The sequence below is a fragment of the Mobula hypostoma genome, chromosome 5 (genome assembly GCF_963921235.1).
Source record: "Mobula hypostoma chromosome 5, sMobHyp1.1, whole genome shotgun sequence".
Taxonomy (NCBI): Eukaryota; Metazoa; Chordata; class Chondrichthyes; order Myliobatiformes; family Myliobatidae; genus Mobula; species Mobula hypostoma.
Genome location: NC_086101.1, coordinates 87,536,600 through 87,553,217, shown reverse-complemented (window position 1 = coordinate 87,553,217; position 16,618 = coordinate 87,536,600). Strand labels below are relative to the sequence as shown.

The 16,618-nt window shown below is 39.3% G+C and overlaps 1 protein-coding gene across 3 annotated transcripts in view; it reads right to left on the bottom strand.

Annotated features, from left to right (window-relative positions):
• The window catches only part of LOC134346855 (low-density lipoprotein receptor-related protein 1-like), a 2,119,020-nt gene that overhangs the window by 505,363 nt on the left and 1,597,039 nt on the right, over positions 1–16,618 (bottom strand). For all 3 annotated transcript variants that reach the window (XM_063048628.1, XM_063048629.1, XM_063048630.1), the window contains one exon: positions 11,826–11,975. In XM_063048628.1, coding sequence (XP_062904698.1) covers positions 11,826–11,975 — 150 coding nt within the window. The remainder of the gene's footprint in view (positions 1–11,825; positions 11,976–16,618) is intronic.

Below are 16,618 nucleotides of genomic sequence, written 5' to 3'. Positions count from 1 at the left end.
ATTTAAGAGGGAGTTAGATATGGCCCTTGTGGCTAAAGGGATCAGGGGGTATGGAGAGAAAGCAGGTACAGGGTTCTGAGATGGGTGATCAGCCATGATCATACTGAATGGCGGTGCAGGCTCAAAGGGCCAAATGGCCTACTCCTTCACCAATTTTCTATGTTCCTATGTTTTAACCTCAACCATATTGGTGCCTCTAGTGTCACGTTTTTGCCAGAAGAGATAAGGATGGTAAATCTCCTTCCTGGAAGTGATCAATGTACCTTTAATAAAATAAATTATAAAATTAGGTTTTTACAGAAATCCAGCAGATTCATGACTACTATAGTGTTTTTTTGATTTTTTTTTTAATTTTCAATTATTTTAAGTTAAATTCCCCACCTGGCTGGCTGGGATTTAAACTTAATGGGCCAGTGCTCAGTACTATTCATTGTGCCTGCTAAAATTAAATCACTTCTTGATAGATTTATGTTTATTCTAGTATTAAGCAGTAAAGTCTTGCGTTTGATCTTTTGGGTTTACTATATTTTAAACCCTAATGCATGGGTTTACTATATTTCAAAGTGACCATACTTTGTACATATCCTGTGGCAAAATGCCTCGAAGAGTGATGGTTGTGGTTTCGACCGTGGTTTCTAATAAAGAACTGAATGATAAGATACAAGTTTGGCATAAATATGAAGAACAATGGAACCAAGCTGTGCAACAGAGGCTGTAGCGACTACATGAAGACAAACTAAAAGTCGCTGAGAGGCTAAGTGAGGGAGTATCGTACTGGATGCTTCCAACTAACTGAACTCCTGGTCGAAAAGGTACGCTTAATCCTTCACTACATACCAACAATAAAATCATTCAACTCTTCCGTAATTCATTTAAAACAAAAATGAGTGAGGCGAGCTTAATTGGATCAAATTCAAATAAAGACAAGCGATCAACGAAAAATATACACCCTCTACTCACATGCTGCCAATGGCGCCATGCAGGTGAACAGGTGACTACATTTGTTCACTTTAACTGCCACGCAAACCCGCGTGACAAATCACCTTGACCCAGTATGAGGATGCGCAACTCAAATACCATACCGACTGACACAGTTATCACAGAGGCAATGCAAAAGGCTTTTATTTTCCAGTCCTGTTACTTTTTATGTTTCCGGGTCAGCTGATATCAGAAGTGGACATCATGATTCACTGCACAGAGTCAATATTTCTAAGTTAGAAGATAAAGCAGCCAGGTTTGCTGTCATTATTAATGTGGATGCTACATGAGAACAGATTTGGGCTTGCTGTGATATGTCTAACCACTGTGGTCTGCTGGCACACTGTCAAGGCTCCTCTGTGGAATAAGATGTATTAGGGGGCCAAATGCACCTATAACTATCAAAGTTGTAGACGGAGTGGAAAGAAAGTGAGGGAAACAGAATTCAATGGAAGTATTATTACAGATTTGTATGATTGATCATTCATCATAGAGCATATATCCTACAGTAGTGATAAATATCATTTGCATCATAGGGTTACCAAGAAATACAGCACATTCAGGTCCTTCGGCCCAGCAAGTTTGTGCCGATTATTTTTGCACTGATCTTAAATCTTTTGATTCTCACTACAGTCCCATTAGCACCCTTCGAAATTCTACCACCCGAGAGGACAATGAATTTGCACGTTATGGGATGTGGGAGTAAGGCAGAGAAACAAAAGGAAACCCAAGCATTCTTAAGGAGAACATACTAAATTCTACACCAACTCTAGGAATGGACCCAGGATCACTGGATTTATGAAGCAGCCCCACAACCTGCACTGCTGTACTCACCAGAATGAAGTGATATGTAAATTAATGTTACTGTTGATAGTTATTCCCCCTCCAAGCTACTAGGGTCATGATATTTTTGGCAATTTGTATCACAATTTTTTTCTTTGGTTGTTTACTTCAAGAGCCGTATTGACAGATATGTGCAATCAGCAAGCTTGGAGAAAATATTCTTAAGTTACAACACCAAACATTCTCCATGTTGAGTAGGCCATAAGACATAGGAGCTCAATTAAGCCATTTGGCCCATTCAGTCTACTCCATAATCCATTCATGTCTGATTTATATTCCCTTTCAATCCCATTCTCCTACCTTCTCCCCATAACCTTTGACATCCTAACTAATCAAGAACTATCAACCTCTGCTTTAAATATGCTCACTGACGTGGCCTCTACAGCTGCCCGTGGCAATGAATCACCACCCTCTGGCTAAAGAAATTTGACTTCATCTGTACTAGAAGGACATTCTTTTATTTCTGAGACTGTGACCTCATGTCCTAGACTCCTCTACTATAGGAAACATACTCTGCGTCCATTTTATCAAGGGCTTTCAATATTTGATAGGTTTCAATGAGAACCTCCATCATTCTTCTAAACTCCAGCAAATACTGGTCCAGGGCTGTCAAACGTTCCTCATATGGTGAACATTTCACTCCTGGGATCATTCTTGTGAAGCTTCTCTGGACTTCTCCAAAGCCAGCTCATCCTTTCTGAGATAAGGGGCTATAAACTATGTAATTCTGTGCCCTCCACCAACACTGCAGAGATAAAGATTTACATTTACCTGGCACCTTTCAGTAACTTGGAATACCCTGAAACATTTTAAAGATGGTGCTGAATATCTCAGGTGTAGTCACAATTATAATTTGGCAGTCATTCACACTCAAGCTCCAACAACTAATGGAATGATAAATAAAATAAAAAATGCTGAGAGCAACATCTGTGGAAAGAGAAGCAGTTATCATTTCAGGTCAGAGACTATTCACTTCTGGTGATCTGCTACTGAGTGCAGAACTTTCTGTTTTAACTTAAGATGATCAGCATTAGATAATAAGGACTTATGTTGCTAGTGTGAGGTAAATATTGGAAACATCTGGGATATATCCAGATCTTTGGAGTTTTTACAGTGGCATCTTTTCCATTCATCTGAGGCTACGTCCACACTAGACCGGATAATTTTGAAAACGCCGGTTTCTCGTAAAAACGATAGGCGTCCATACCAGGTGTTTTTCAAAATACCTCCATCCATATTAAGACGGGTATTTGGGCAAATCTCCTTCTACTGGGCATGTGCAGGACACATCTACAGAAAACAAGCAAAGAGGAAACGGTATACAGGGTGCGCGTTTGCCCAGTTACAGACTAGAAAACTTAAAAGGAAATTGCCAAACAATGGACAGCTGTTGGGTCTCACGCAGGAAGACTTAAAACTGAAAAAACAAATACTGGAGCGTATGGAGGCAACCGACAGGGAGTTCACAGACAGTATGACCCGGCTGACGACGAACATTGAAAAACTGACACAATACCAGCCTCACAGTCACTACAATAGCTACACATACGAACACAGACACCCGGATGGCCCCACCGACATCTTCCCCACTTCCACAGAGGGGTCACCCTGGAAACATTTCATACAGCCATAGTCTCTTCACTGATGAAAGGGACGGCAGGTTTTTTAAAACCTCCGGTTACCCTGTACACACTACAATGCCCAACCGGCATTTTCAGATTTCAACACTCTGGAGAGTGTTCTAGAAAAGCTCTCTTTTTGGGGGAGGAAAACGCTGTTTCAGTGTGGACAGAGGGTCAAAAGGAAGAGAAAAAGCTTCGGTTGCGAATTTATCCGGTCTAGTGTGAACGTAGCCCAAGGGGGAAGACTTGGTTCAAAATCCCATTCAAAATGTGTTAGATCCAATTGTGCAGTCCTATTATCTGGATGCTGCAGGGACAGTTGAGGCTTTTATTTTCAATTCTTTTAACAACCTTCTGACACAGGACAATGCTACTTTTATGTAACAGCAGTAATTAGCATTTAGTTAGTATTGCTATCCTAGTAAAACATTCCAAAGTACTTCAGAGGTTTGCTAACAAACAAACCGTGAGAAGCAATGTTGTTATCTGAGCTGAGGCTGAGATTGTTACTGAGAATGGCAGACTCAGTAGAGCATAAAGATGAAGACTGGGACTGTGATTAGTGGCTTAATATCATAGCATACATGCACTGACTTCCTCCTTTTGGAATATGCTGTATGGAAATATGTGGCACAAAGGTCAGTATTATCAATGCAACACATAAAAATGAATTTGCCAGAACTTAAGTGACAGGACTCATTTAGATTCAATTACACCAACTATTTCTTTAAATAAAAATAGACGAAAGACTATATTCCATCTGGGTAGCCTCCAACCCGATGGCATGAACATTGATTTCTCTAACTTCTGGTATATCTACCCACTTCTATCTTCACCCCTTTTCCATTTCATATTCTGGTTTCCCCTCTCAGCCCTTCTCTTCTCCTTAGCTGTCCATTTTCTCCCTCTGCTGGCCCTCTTCCTTCCTTTCTTTCTTCCTTCCTTCCTTTCAGCCCTTTAACTCTTTCACCTACCATCTCTCAGCTTCCATACCCCCACCTCCACTACATCCATCTTCTCCTTACTTGGTTCCACTTATCACATGCCAGTTTGAAGTTCCTCCCCCTCCCTCTACATGCTTATTTTGGCTTTAGCCCCCTTCCTTTCCAGCCCAGAGGGTCCTAGCCTAAAATGTCCACTGTTTATTCCACGCCATAGAAGCTGCCTTATTTGCTGAGTTCCTCAAGCATTTTGTGTGTGTTTCAGCATAAGGACTAAATAAATCTATAGTTTAGTTTGTTTTTGAATCACAAAACTAAATTGTACAAAACTGCAAACCATCAATCAGTCATGGCAATCCATAGTGTTATTTACAGATTACTTAAAGCCTACTTGACACATAATTCAGTTTTTAAGAAATTTAGTATGTTTTCTTCCTTTATTTTTAATATACTATTAAATACCACTATAACATTAAATGATTTAATTTTATGTCCATCCCATTATTCCATAATCATGGCTTCAGACAACTTTTTTTTAACAGATACAATGTTTAAGTGTTATTAGGCAGTTCATCTGTAAAGATATCAATTAGATTTAATATTCCTTTTATGCAATTAAAAGTAGATTAATAATGCATTCTTAAAAGATATTTCTAACCACTTAAGAGAGATTTAGGTAGGAATGGAAATTATATTAGAAATTATATTAGATTTTTACCTGCCCTTAATTCTAAATCTGACAGCTATTAATACAGGCTGTCCAGTGGCAATGAGATCCACCATCACAAAGGGCTTTGATAGGGTGATCATAATGTGCAGTAACTCCAGCTTTCTAGGCACCTTTAACCCATTACAATTCACCTATTGCTGAAATAAGTCTATGGTGGATGCCATCTCCCTGGCCTTATATTCTACTCTGGAGCATCTGGATAGTAAAGTCACCGACATCAAGCTATTATTTACTGACTACTACTCTGATATCAATACTGTAATTCCAAGCCAACTCATCACCAAGCTCAGGTCAACACCTCTCTCTGCAACTGGATACTTGACTTCCTGACCAACAGACCAAAATCAGTAAGTGTAGTGGGAGCAAAACCTCAACTATGATTATTCTAAACAGTGATGCTCCACAAGGTTGTGCTCTCAGCCCCTATACTCTACGCCCAATATATTCGTTACTCTGTGTCCAGATTCTGCTCTGACTTCATCTACAAGTCTGCACAAGTATGGCAACTGCTCTAAACAGGACCACAAGTAACTGTAGGGAAGTGCAGACACAGTACAGTACATCACAGAAAACCAACCCCTCCCCCCCACCCCCGTACACTCTGGTCTATACTTCTCACTGTTAAACAATTCTATACTGCATGTTCAGATTTATTTTTTATTCTTCACCTTTTCCATTCTGACAAACACAGTACAATTAAGAATTGGAAAAGATATCACAATTCACTAATATCTTTATACTGTATTATTTTGTCAGGGAGAATACTATTTTCAGTTACAGATGATAGCTATTTTTAATTTACTTCTAATGTTGAAATTATTCTTCTACATTTAAAAGGTTTAATAGCTTTCGCTGATTAAACACAATTTGTTTTTGGAAATGTTGATATTGTTGGCATGGTAAAAACCCTGTAGGGCATGATTTTTTTTTCTCTATGTTGAAAGAGCTAACTAGATGACTATATTACTTTAAAGAAAGTTATACGAAACACAAGGGTTAATTTCTGCCAAAGAATAATAAGGGGTCTAGATAAAGGAGAAACACACAAATGATTATTCCAAATATGTGTAAAATGACAGGAGCTCCCAAAAGTGCATGAAAATAATATTGACACAGATTTATATGGTAAAAATGAACTGCATTTTATTATAATGTTCAATGTCAAATGCAATGAAATCTTTATTGATATTACTGGCATGATGGAAATGAAACTGCTACAACATAATGATATGCAATTATTCTGTTTCCTTCCTTGATATTTGCTAGTTTAGCTCACACTATACTGACTGAATTTCAGATGTCTATATTTTAAAAAAACTTTATTTGCCAGTTCTCCCAGTCACCATGAACTTATCAGCTATATGCAGATTGTTAATTGAATAGAATTGCTAAAAGTGACCTTAAATCAATGATATGCTTATTTTAAGTTGTGAGGTTGCAGTTGTACAAGAGGTGCAGATGTGATAATTAAATTTGAAATAAGGTGCGCGTTACCAAGTGGGTGAAAGTACTAATTTGCAGATCCATCAGCAGTCATCCAGAACAGGGCAACATTGTTGTTTGAGTTTGCCAGATCAGAAATCAGAAGTGAGGCACAACTTTAGATCCCTGATGGTGTGCAATTATAAAACAGAAAAAGCGCTTGAACTACTGGAGCAACTTTCAGCAAATTTGTCCTTGCATGGCAAGAACCAAAAATATTTGGATGAGCCTACCGAAGACCCTGGAAGAAAGATGGGTGTCTAGTCCCAGTGGATTTTTCAGTTCTATGCTCCTATGTTGTGATCAAAGTTCAAAAGTTCAAAGTACATTTATTATCAAAGTACATATAAGTTATACAACTTTGAGATATATCTCCTTACAGACAGCTACAAAACAAGAAGACCGAAAGAACCCATTGAAAGAAGACTGTCAAACACCCTATGCGCAGAGAGAGAGAAGGAAAATATAAATCAAGCAAGCAATAAAAGGAAGCAACTGCATTTAGAATGAAAGCGAGTCCATAGGCATGAAGCCCAGAGCAGCTGGGCAGACCCACAGCTTCATCCTCAGTTCGTTACACAGCGGAGCAAATCATTGTGGAGTTGCAGACATGAAGCCCAGAGCAACTGAAGCCAACTCGCAGCCTCAGCCACAGTGCTACAGACAGCAGAGTAAACGTCGCAGAGCATCGAGCAGAACCAGTCAAACCCTTGCCTCAGGTCCCAACACCCTGCCATTTCAATCCATCTGACCCAGTGCTTAAATGATCCAAATATTGGGTGGCCCCTCACACTAGGACCTGAGCCCCATCACATTGATACGCTCTGAGTCTGGACCTGGGCCTTGTGTCACTTTCCAGCCCATAGCCGACCTTTTCAAATCGGCCCACACTTAGATCGATCAGTCCTCGCTCTCGGTTTAGGTGGATGGGCTCTGAAACTCTTCCGCTCCAACTTTTCTCCACTTCGCTGACCCCATCTCCGAACTCACTCTGGCCACTTCTCCTTCAACGTGCCTCGACCTCACTCCAACTTAGCATCTCACCTGCACTTCTCAACCGTCAAGTCAGCCTTGCCTTCGCTTGCACCTTCATTGTTTGAGGTGATAGTTTATTCCAATTTTCCACAGAAAAAAGTGTTATTAATAAAGTATTAGTTGTATTTCTTGCTTTATGAGCCACCAGTAAGTTCATGCCCATCTTCAGTAACACAATCCTAAACCAGAAGATTTAATTCTTTTTAATAATCCAGAGTGACGCTTTCATCTTCTGACAAAGAGCTGCTTCTGCATTTGATGTTATTACCACTTGAAAACTTTTTATTTGTAGTTAGAAATTGAATATGACATCAAACCTGCAATGCTTGCTAGGGATATCACCCAAATATACACGGTGGTCTCTGTGCATAATCTCATCATACAGTATATGATGTGTTCAGCTGTTATCTGTTACATGATATGATCTTTCAATAATCACATTATAAGATGTTTTGGATCTCCTCTGAAATGCCTATGTAGTCATCTTCCAACTTGCTCTGAACTCAAAATATGCCTAAAATTTTGTTTCATGACCATGAGATGGCACTAGATGATGCTACATCTCTGACATCATTCATGGAGAACAGTAAATGAACGTCAATAAGTAAAACTGTGTGCAGAGTGTTCAATCGTATTTAGATGATAATCAATTGGCAAGCATATAAAAATTTTGTGATGTGTGAAAGAATTCTGATGTCAACGTCCTTCCAGCAAATCATGGGCTTACTTTCTTCTGCTCAGCTATGTGAAAGGAACATGTTAATAGCTAGAAGAGGCCAATTTAAGTTTTAAACTTATTCATCTAAGTAATCGAAAGAAAATTATGCCAAGTAGGAAATTGTTTCAGAACAAATTGTCCTTTGAAAAATCGTAATATTGCATCATTAATCTTCAGCTGTGTGTAAAAGAAAACACCCGAGCCACACAAATCTAAACAGAACTAAATCAACCTCACGCTCAACATCAACAAGACCAAGGAATTTATTGTGGCCTTCAGGAAGGAGAAGTCAGGAGAACACTGACCAGTCTTTATTGAGGGGTCAGCAGCGGGAAGAATCAGAATCAGGTTTAATATCATTGACATATGTCGTGAAATTTGTTGTTCTGTACCAGCAGTACAGTTCAATATATATTGCAAAAACAATAAATTACAATAAGTATATAAAGAAAGAAAATAAAATTAAATAGTTAGTGCAAAAAGGGAGAAAAATATATAGAAGTAGTGTTCATGGGTTCATTATCTATTCAGAAATGTGTGTCTTCAGGCTCCTGTACCTGCTCCTTGATAGAAGCAATGAGAACAGGGCACGTCCTGGGTGATGGGGGTCCTTAATCATGGATGCTACGCTTTTGATGCATTGTCTTTTGAAGGTGCAACACACAGTGACCATGATGGAGCTGGCAAAGTTTACAACCTTCTGCGGCTTTCCCCGATCCTATGCAGTGGACAGCCTCTCCATGCCAGATGGTGATGCAGTCTGTTAGAATGCACTCTATGGTACTTCTGCAGAAATCTGCGAGCATCTTTGGTGACATACCAAGTCTCCTCAAGAAATTTGGCAGCTGTGATGCCTTCTTTGTAATTGCTTCAATATGTTGGCTCCTGGACAGATCCTCAGAGATGTTGACACACAGAAACTTCAAACTGCTCACTCTTTCCACTTCCGATCTCTTGATGAGGATTGGAATGTGTTCTCTCGACTTCCCCTTACTGAGGTCCTTCAGAACAGCTTTAAGTTCCTGGATGGTAGCATCTCCGAGAATCTGTCCTGGATCCAGCACATTGCTGTAAACATGAATAAGTTCCACTAGTGTCTCTACTTTGTTAGGAATTTGAGGAAATTTGGCATTTCACAAAAGACTCATGCAAACTTCTATAGATGTAGTATGGAGCGCATTCTAAATGGTTTTATCAGAGCCTTATGTGCATCTTCCAATGCAGAGGAATACAAATGCTTGTGACTCATCCAGCTCCATCAGGGCACAGCCCTCCAAGCACTGAGGGCATCTTCAATAAATGGTGCCACATGAAGATAGCATCCTTCATTTCATAGAACATAGAACAGTAAAGCACTGTATAGGTCCTTTAGTGCATGATATTGTGCAGACTTTTTAACTTACTACTTCCTACACAGCATATGATCTTCCATTTTTCTTTCATCCACTTGCCTATCTAAGAGTCTCTAATGTATCAGCTCATCCACCATCCCCAGCAGTAATTCCAGACACTACTCTGATATCTCTTCTAAACTTTATTCCACTCACCTTAAAAAGATGTCCTCTCATATTAGACATTGCTGCCCTGGGAGAGAAAAAGGCTCTGGCTGTATATTTTACTGTTTCTCTTTCTGGTTGATCTGAATACTTTTTATAGGCACTGTACATTGGTTGATTTAACATTCTTGTTCTTAAATAATTCATTACAGGTTATATATAAAAATTCATTAATTGTATACGTAATCACGCTACCACGTCATAGATGCATGCCTGGCTTAAAGTAAAGATGAAGTTAAACTTGCATTTCGGACTCCCATATTTTCCTTTTCATTCGTTTAATGTTTTAAAGTTACAAAACATAACAAGGGCTATTTGTTAATTTTGTAACTGAGAGTAATTTTATGTTTATATATTGTACTGCTGCCGCAAAACATCAAATTTCACATCATATAAGACAGTAATAATAAACCTGATTCAGATTCTTAAGCCACATGAAACTTCAGAACCATGTTGATGCTCTTAACAGAGCACTTAATTCAAGGTTAATAAGAAATGGACAAGATATGTTGACCTAGCCAGCAGAAGACAAATCCCCTTTAAGAGTAATTTTAACAAAATCATAGCTTATCTGTCCACAAGGACAAGTAATGATAATAACAAATGTTATTCAATAACTTTGGAAAAGCTTCAGGATTATTTTTAAATTAGTAAGCAGTAGAGAAAGTAACATATTATTCCCAAAGGTACTGATCAGATGTTGTCAGTTTTTAGCAAAAGTAAACATTGTTGTGGTTAGTGTGACCCTGCTGCAGCTTGGGTGTCAGAGTTCAGAGTTCAATCCCAGTGTCTTCTGTGAGTTTTTATGTTCTCCCGTGGAATTTGAGAGTTTCACCCACTGTCCAAAGACATATGAGTTAGTAGGTTAATTGGTCATTGTAAATAGTCCCATGAGTAGGCGAGGATTAAAATCAGGGGCTGCTAGCAGCTCGGATTGAAGGGTTGTTAGGGCCTATTCTGTAGTGTATTTTTAAATAAATAAATAACTGATGCTTCCCCCCCCCCGCCCCCACCCCCCAAAAAAAACAACACTAAATTCTGGTACTTTGAATAGTGAGCAGGATAAATCTCACAACATTTATATATTGGGATGTTAAATTGAATCCTAGTATTGGTGCTGTGCAGTGAACTAACAGTATTCAAAATTGTGTTGGACACAGAGATGGAAAAGGCCATATAAATGTGATTAAGGCTAATTTCCTGGATGAAGCACAAACTTCACCTCAGACTGGTTGGACAAGATGGCATGTTAGTGTGTTTTTAACCAGATTTGGAAGTGAAAAGAGCTGATTCAGAAGTACAAACAAAAAGCCAGTCACTTTTTATACAACAGCAAGATATAGTTTTATTTACACTCTGTCCTACGAGAGGAGTTTAACCCGTGCTGATAAAGCAAACAGAAGACCAGAAGGAAGAATGTTTCTGTTGTGAATACACAGCATATTAAATGCAGGCATGCTCAACTCCAGTTCTGAAATTTTGTACAAATAAAATCAATTAAACCAATTTTTGGAGTTAGTTGCAGTTGAGGACAAGTCTGTGAATTTATTTAAAGTGGAAGTTGAGAGATCCTGATTGGTCGGGGCATCAAGGGAAATGGTGAAAGGGCAGGTGTATGGGGTTGAGTGGGATTCAGGATCAGCCATGATGGGATGGTGGAGCAGACTCGATGGGCTGAATGGCCAGATTCTGCTGCTATGTCTTATGGAATTAGAGTTCAAAGTGCTTACATTATTAAGTTGTACATTCATGCAAACAATGCCAGATGAAGTTACAACATAGTTTCTTCACTAATGTCATGAATAAGTTTTTTTTTGTGTTTCCTTTCTCTGGAAGTGTCAGAAGGAAGAATTTCCTCCTCTAAGTGATGCACAAAGTGCTAAACATATTAGTCTTGTATCTCAGTGCTTCAATACTTACCCATAACTGCTAGGGCTGTTGCTCTGGTTAAGTACTGTGCCATTAAGCTGATTACTTCTAAACTAGATCCGTCCAGGTTGCATCTGTTTATAGTTCCGGTGCCAGAACTGATCCAATATAGCTTGTTTGTGATATAATCAATTGAAAGACCTGCAAGTAAACAGTAAGAGTTTTAAAAAATCATTTTTAAGTAAAAACATTGTTAGAAGACAGTTTAATTATGCAATAAATTTAATTCATAGATAGATAGTAAAATTTACTATTTGTGTCAGTATTATTTTTTGACTCTGAACTACATAACGAAAGTTACTGCAAGTCTTTCAAATCTCTTTACACTGTACTAATACACATTTTCACATTATTTCTCATATTTTCTTGTTACATAAAAATAAACTATTTGGCCTATTGGCACTGCCAGGACTCAGATCATTCCCACCATTCCATAGCACTAAATTCCTGGAATAGAGTCGGTGAGAACTGGGAAGGCAAAATTGTGTCTCACATTAAAGTACATTCTGTGCAAAAGCAAAGTAGCTGCTGTTGCTTAGACAAACCAATGGGAGCACTAGGATAACTGTTATTTTGGTTTTCTCTCACACATCACAGTTGTAAACCACATGATTATTACAAATTCACATGTACAAAGCAGACGTCTCCTGAAATACTTTATTAGAAAACAGTTAAACTCTTAAATTCTGTGAGTTATTTATCGTAACTGTTGGATGGGAGTATATTACAAGTAGTTATCTGAGGAACAGAAGTGGCAAGAAAAGCCTGGAGTTGACAGAAGAAAAATAACCGAGCAAATTATAAATAAACAGTGCAGATGTGACAGTCTAAACAATTTAACTCCAAAGTCCTAGAGCCATGATTATGGCATGTTTGGCAATTTTATTTGTGTTTACCAGGTGTCTTCGCATTGCTGTCTCTTGTTTTCTCCCCCAATTAACTGTCTGACATGTAGAAATATGTCACTATGATCAAAGGCATCCAAGTTGTACTACTTGGATGCCTTTCAAAACAAATTTAAATTTTCTGTCTGCCAGAAAAGGAATGAAATCAGAAAAAAAATCACTTATCTTGGAGCGTAGAACACAGCAGCACAGAAACAGGCCTTTCAGCCCATCTAGCCTGTGCCAAGCTGTTATTCAGCCTAGTCTCATCGACCTGCACCTGGACTATAGCCCTCTATACCCCTCTCATCCATGTATGTATCCAAACTTCTCTTAAGTGTTGCAATCAAACACACATCCACTTCTGCTGGCAGCTCCTTCCACACATACACACTGCCCTCTGAAAGAAGAAGATCCCCCTTAGATTCTGCTGAAATATTTTACCTTTCACCCTTAACCTATGACCTCTCATCCATCTCTAGTGGAAACAGCCTGTTGCACTTACCCTCCCTATACTCCTCATAATGTGCCAGCTGGTGGCATAGTGGCATCAGAGCCGGACTTCAGAGCAAAGGCTCCTGAGTTCAAGTCCAGCTGGATCCCTTGCACACTTTCCATCCGTGCTGAGTTGAGCGCTGAGCTAGCAACTCGGCCTCGTAAAAATAAGAAAGCCTGCTAAAAGAACGCCGTCATGACGGCGTCACGATGACTCCACTCGGAGTTAAGGACTTTCTTCTCCTCATAATATTGTATACCTCCATCAAATGTCCCTTCACTTTCTTGCACTCCAGAGAATAAAGTTCTAACCTATTCAACCTTAAGATCTCAAGTCCTAAAAACATCTTTGTAAATCTTTTCAATCTTTTTGATAGCTTTGCTGTAGGTAGCTAACCAGAACATAACTTGAACCAGTCTGCCCATTCTCCTTTGACCTTTCCCATTAACACAGCATTTTTGCTTGGAGATCAGCAGTTTCTGAAATACTCAAATACCTTATATAGTACTCATTCCATGGTCAAAGACATTTCGATCACATTTCTTCCCCATTCTGATGTTTGGTCTGAATAACAACTGAATCTCTTGACCATATCTGCATGCCTTTATGCACTGAATTGCTGCAACTAGATATTGCATTAACAAGCTGGTGTACAGGTGTACCTAAAAATGATCACTGAGTGTAGTTTCTGAATGAGAGTTTGCCCGTTTATGACAGAGATGAGGAGGAATTCTTCTTTGATAAGGTTGTTAATGTTTAGAAATATCCATTGAAGTAATGAGCAAATGTTAAGGGGTTGAATATATGCAAGGGGAAGGAAGAAAATATTTGGCCTATTGGGGAAACCAGGACAATGCAGAAGAGTGCGGAAAAAACAACTGATTCGAAGCTTATCGGAGCCATCATTTTACTAAATGGTGGAGCAGCTTAATAAGTCAAATGTCTTCTTCCCGCTCCTATTTTGTACTGCTTCAAAGAATAATACAGCCCAGAAATAGCTCCTTCATCACAACTTGTCCAGTCAACCAAATTGCTCATCTAAGTGAGGCCAGTTTTCCTACATTTGTCCCATATCTCGCGAAACCTTTACTATCCATACTGTTGTATTGCTAGATTATAGATGTTATGCCGTGCTGTAATTAGTGCATTTAAACAAAATGAAGATGGAGAATTAAGCAAAAATTGCACTTAGTGCAGCTTTAGTCTCAGCAATCTTTCGGCTAATTTTAAGAGGTTTGCTTTTAAGGAGTCTCTACTTCCATGTTGCCCAACGCCCAAGGATGAATAAATTAATTAATTATTTTTGTTTAAAATAGTTAGCAGCCTTGTAATACCATTCAGTTCTTTTGGGTGCAAAAACACTGAAACTGTATGTGTACAGTATGTGTTAATAACTTGACTGTGATTTTAGTTTATTATTTACCAATAGATCTACTTATAATTTAAATATATTTCATTTAAGAGTCCGAAGTATATTTATTATCAAAGCATGTGTACATTATGCAACCTTGAGATTCACCTCCTGACGGGCAGCCATGAAACAAAAAAACACAAAAGAATCCATTAAAAAAAAGACCATCAAACAGCCAATGTACAGAGAAAAAAAAAACAAATCACGCAAACCATAAATGCAAGCAAATAGTGCTCTGAACTTAAGTCCATAAGGAAGGTCTGTCCACGGACCCTTGGTTCAGCGCAGAGCGGAGCAACGAGCTGAACCATCCATCGCTCACCTCAGGCTGACACCATGACTTATTCAATCTGGCCCAGCACTGAAATTGTTGTCTAATCATCTGGTTCAGTCACCTCAATATGCTCTGGGACCTGGACCCCACTGCATCAATCACACATGTACCCAAACTTCCCGATTTGGCCCGACACTTAAATCGATCGAATCTCAGGTCTTCCTTGATCTCAGTGATGGGCCCGCTGCCACGCCTCACCTTGGTTCTGCCACATCGAGTTGCCTCCAAGTTCAAGGGAAATTATAGACAATTGCTTACCATGATCGCTTGCCAGAAAAAGAGTGATTAACAAAGTATTTAGTTGTTTTCCAAGTTTCATTGGCCACTAGCCAGAAGTCGCTGAGTGTAACCACTGCTGCCTTTTGCTTTCAAAAACCAATACAACTAATTTAAGGTAATGCTGTTAAGCAGTGGCGGAGCAGCTCTGGAATTAGAAGTGATCATTTTGTGCGACAAGCCTATTTCTATAGCAAAAATAAGCTGCTGGAGGAACTCAGCAGGCCCCGTATCATCTGTGGGGTGGGTGGCGAGGGGGGGTGGGGGAGGAAGGAAATGCAAATGCTCTGCGTTGAGATCCAGCATCAGGACTGAGAGCGGAGAGTGAAGGTAGTTAGCAGAAAGAGGTGACTTGGAAGGGTGAGTCAAGGGCCGATGGAAGATAGCTGGGCTGAGGAGGACTGAAAGATGACAAAAAAATGGAGCCAGGTGTGGGGAGTTATGAAACAGCTAGAAGGATGCTATGCAGCAACAGTAGTGCTGGAACCTAATAAGTAAGGAGAGAGGAAAGGCAGAATAAGCCAAATGGTGAAGGAATCCATTGGGTGAAATGTGTGGGAAGTAAGTGGGTAGCACAAGAAAGTGGAAGGGATGAAATTTGGTGAAGGGGCTGGGGGGGGGATATGGGTAAAGGAACATAAAAGGGAAGAGCAGAGCTGGATTGGAAGGAGAAAAAGAGAATATAGCAGGTGTGGGTTACCTGAAATTGAAATAACCAACATTCATAGATTTTCCAGGTGGAATATGATAAACCAGTCCTAATTTATGATGGGCAAGCAAATCTTCTTTTATTAGCATTGCCCACATCTTACTGATTAGACAAGAATGCTTTTGCAGGTTTAGCCCACAGCCCCTCCAGTACTTCATGCACCACTCTTATCTGAGAGGTTTCACATATCACATTCCTCAACTGCAATGTGCTAGCTGCTTTTGAGAACAGTCTTTAACCCTAACTGGATGGGCAACACCTTTAGTCATCTATGCTAATGTCACGCCAGGTTGTAGCTTTATGTCCACTCCAACAGTATTGTTTCCCAGCTGAATATTAAAACAAGTGCGACATAGGACTTCTTCTAATATTCAGCTGGGAAACAATACTGTATTGTTCCTGTATTGATCAATCATGAACACAAGAAACAGAAACAAAATTATAACCAGACTGAATATCTCTTGGATTTTAAACAGTACTCCCAAGATTGTGGCTGCTCTGATTAATCAATGGCCCAATCAACCAGAATCCACTGTACTTTGTTTTGACAACTAGCTGTAGCTAAACTGGCAACCAACTAATGTTACACTGCAGCAAAGAATACATGTATACTTCAGACATACTGTACCTTGTCGGTTGTAAAAGTCTTTGAGCTAACACAAATAGAGGATGAA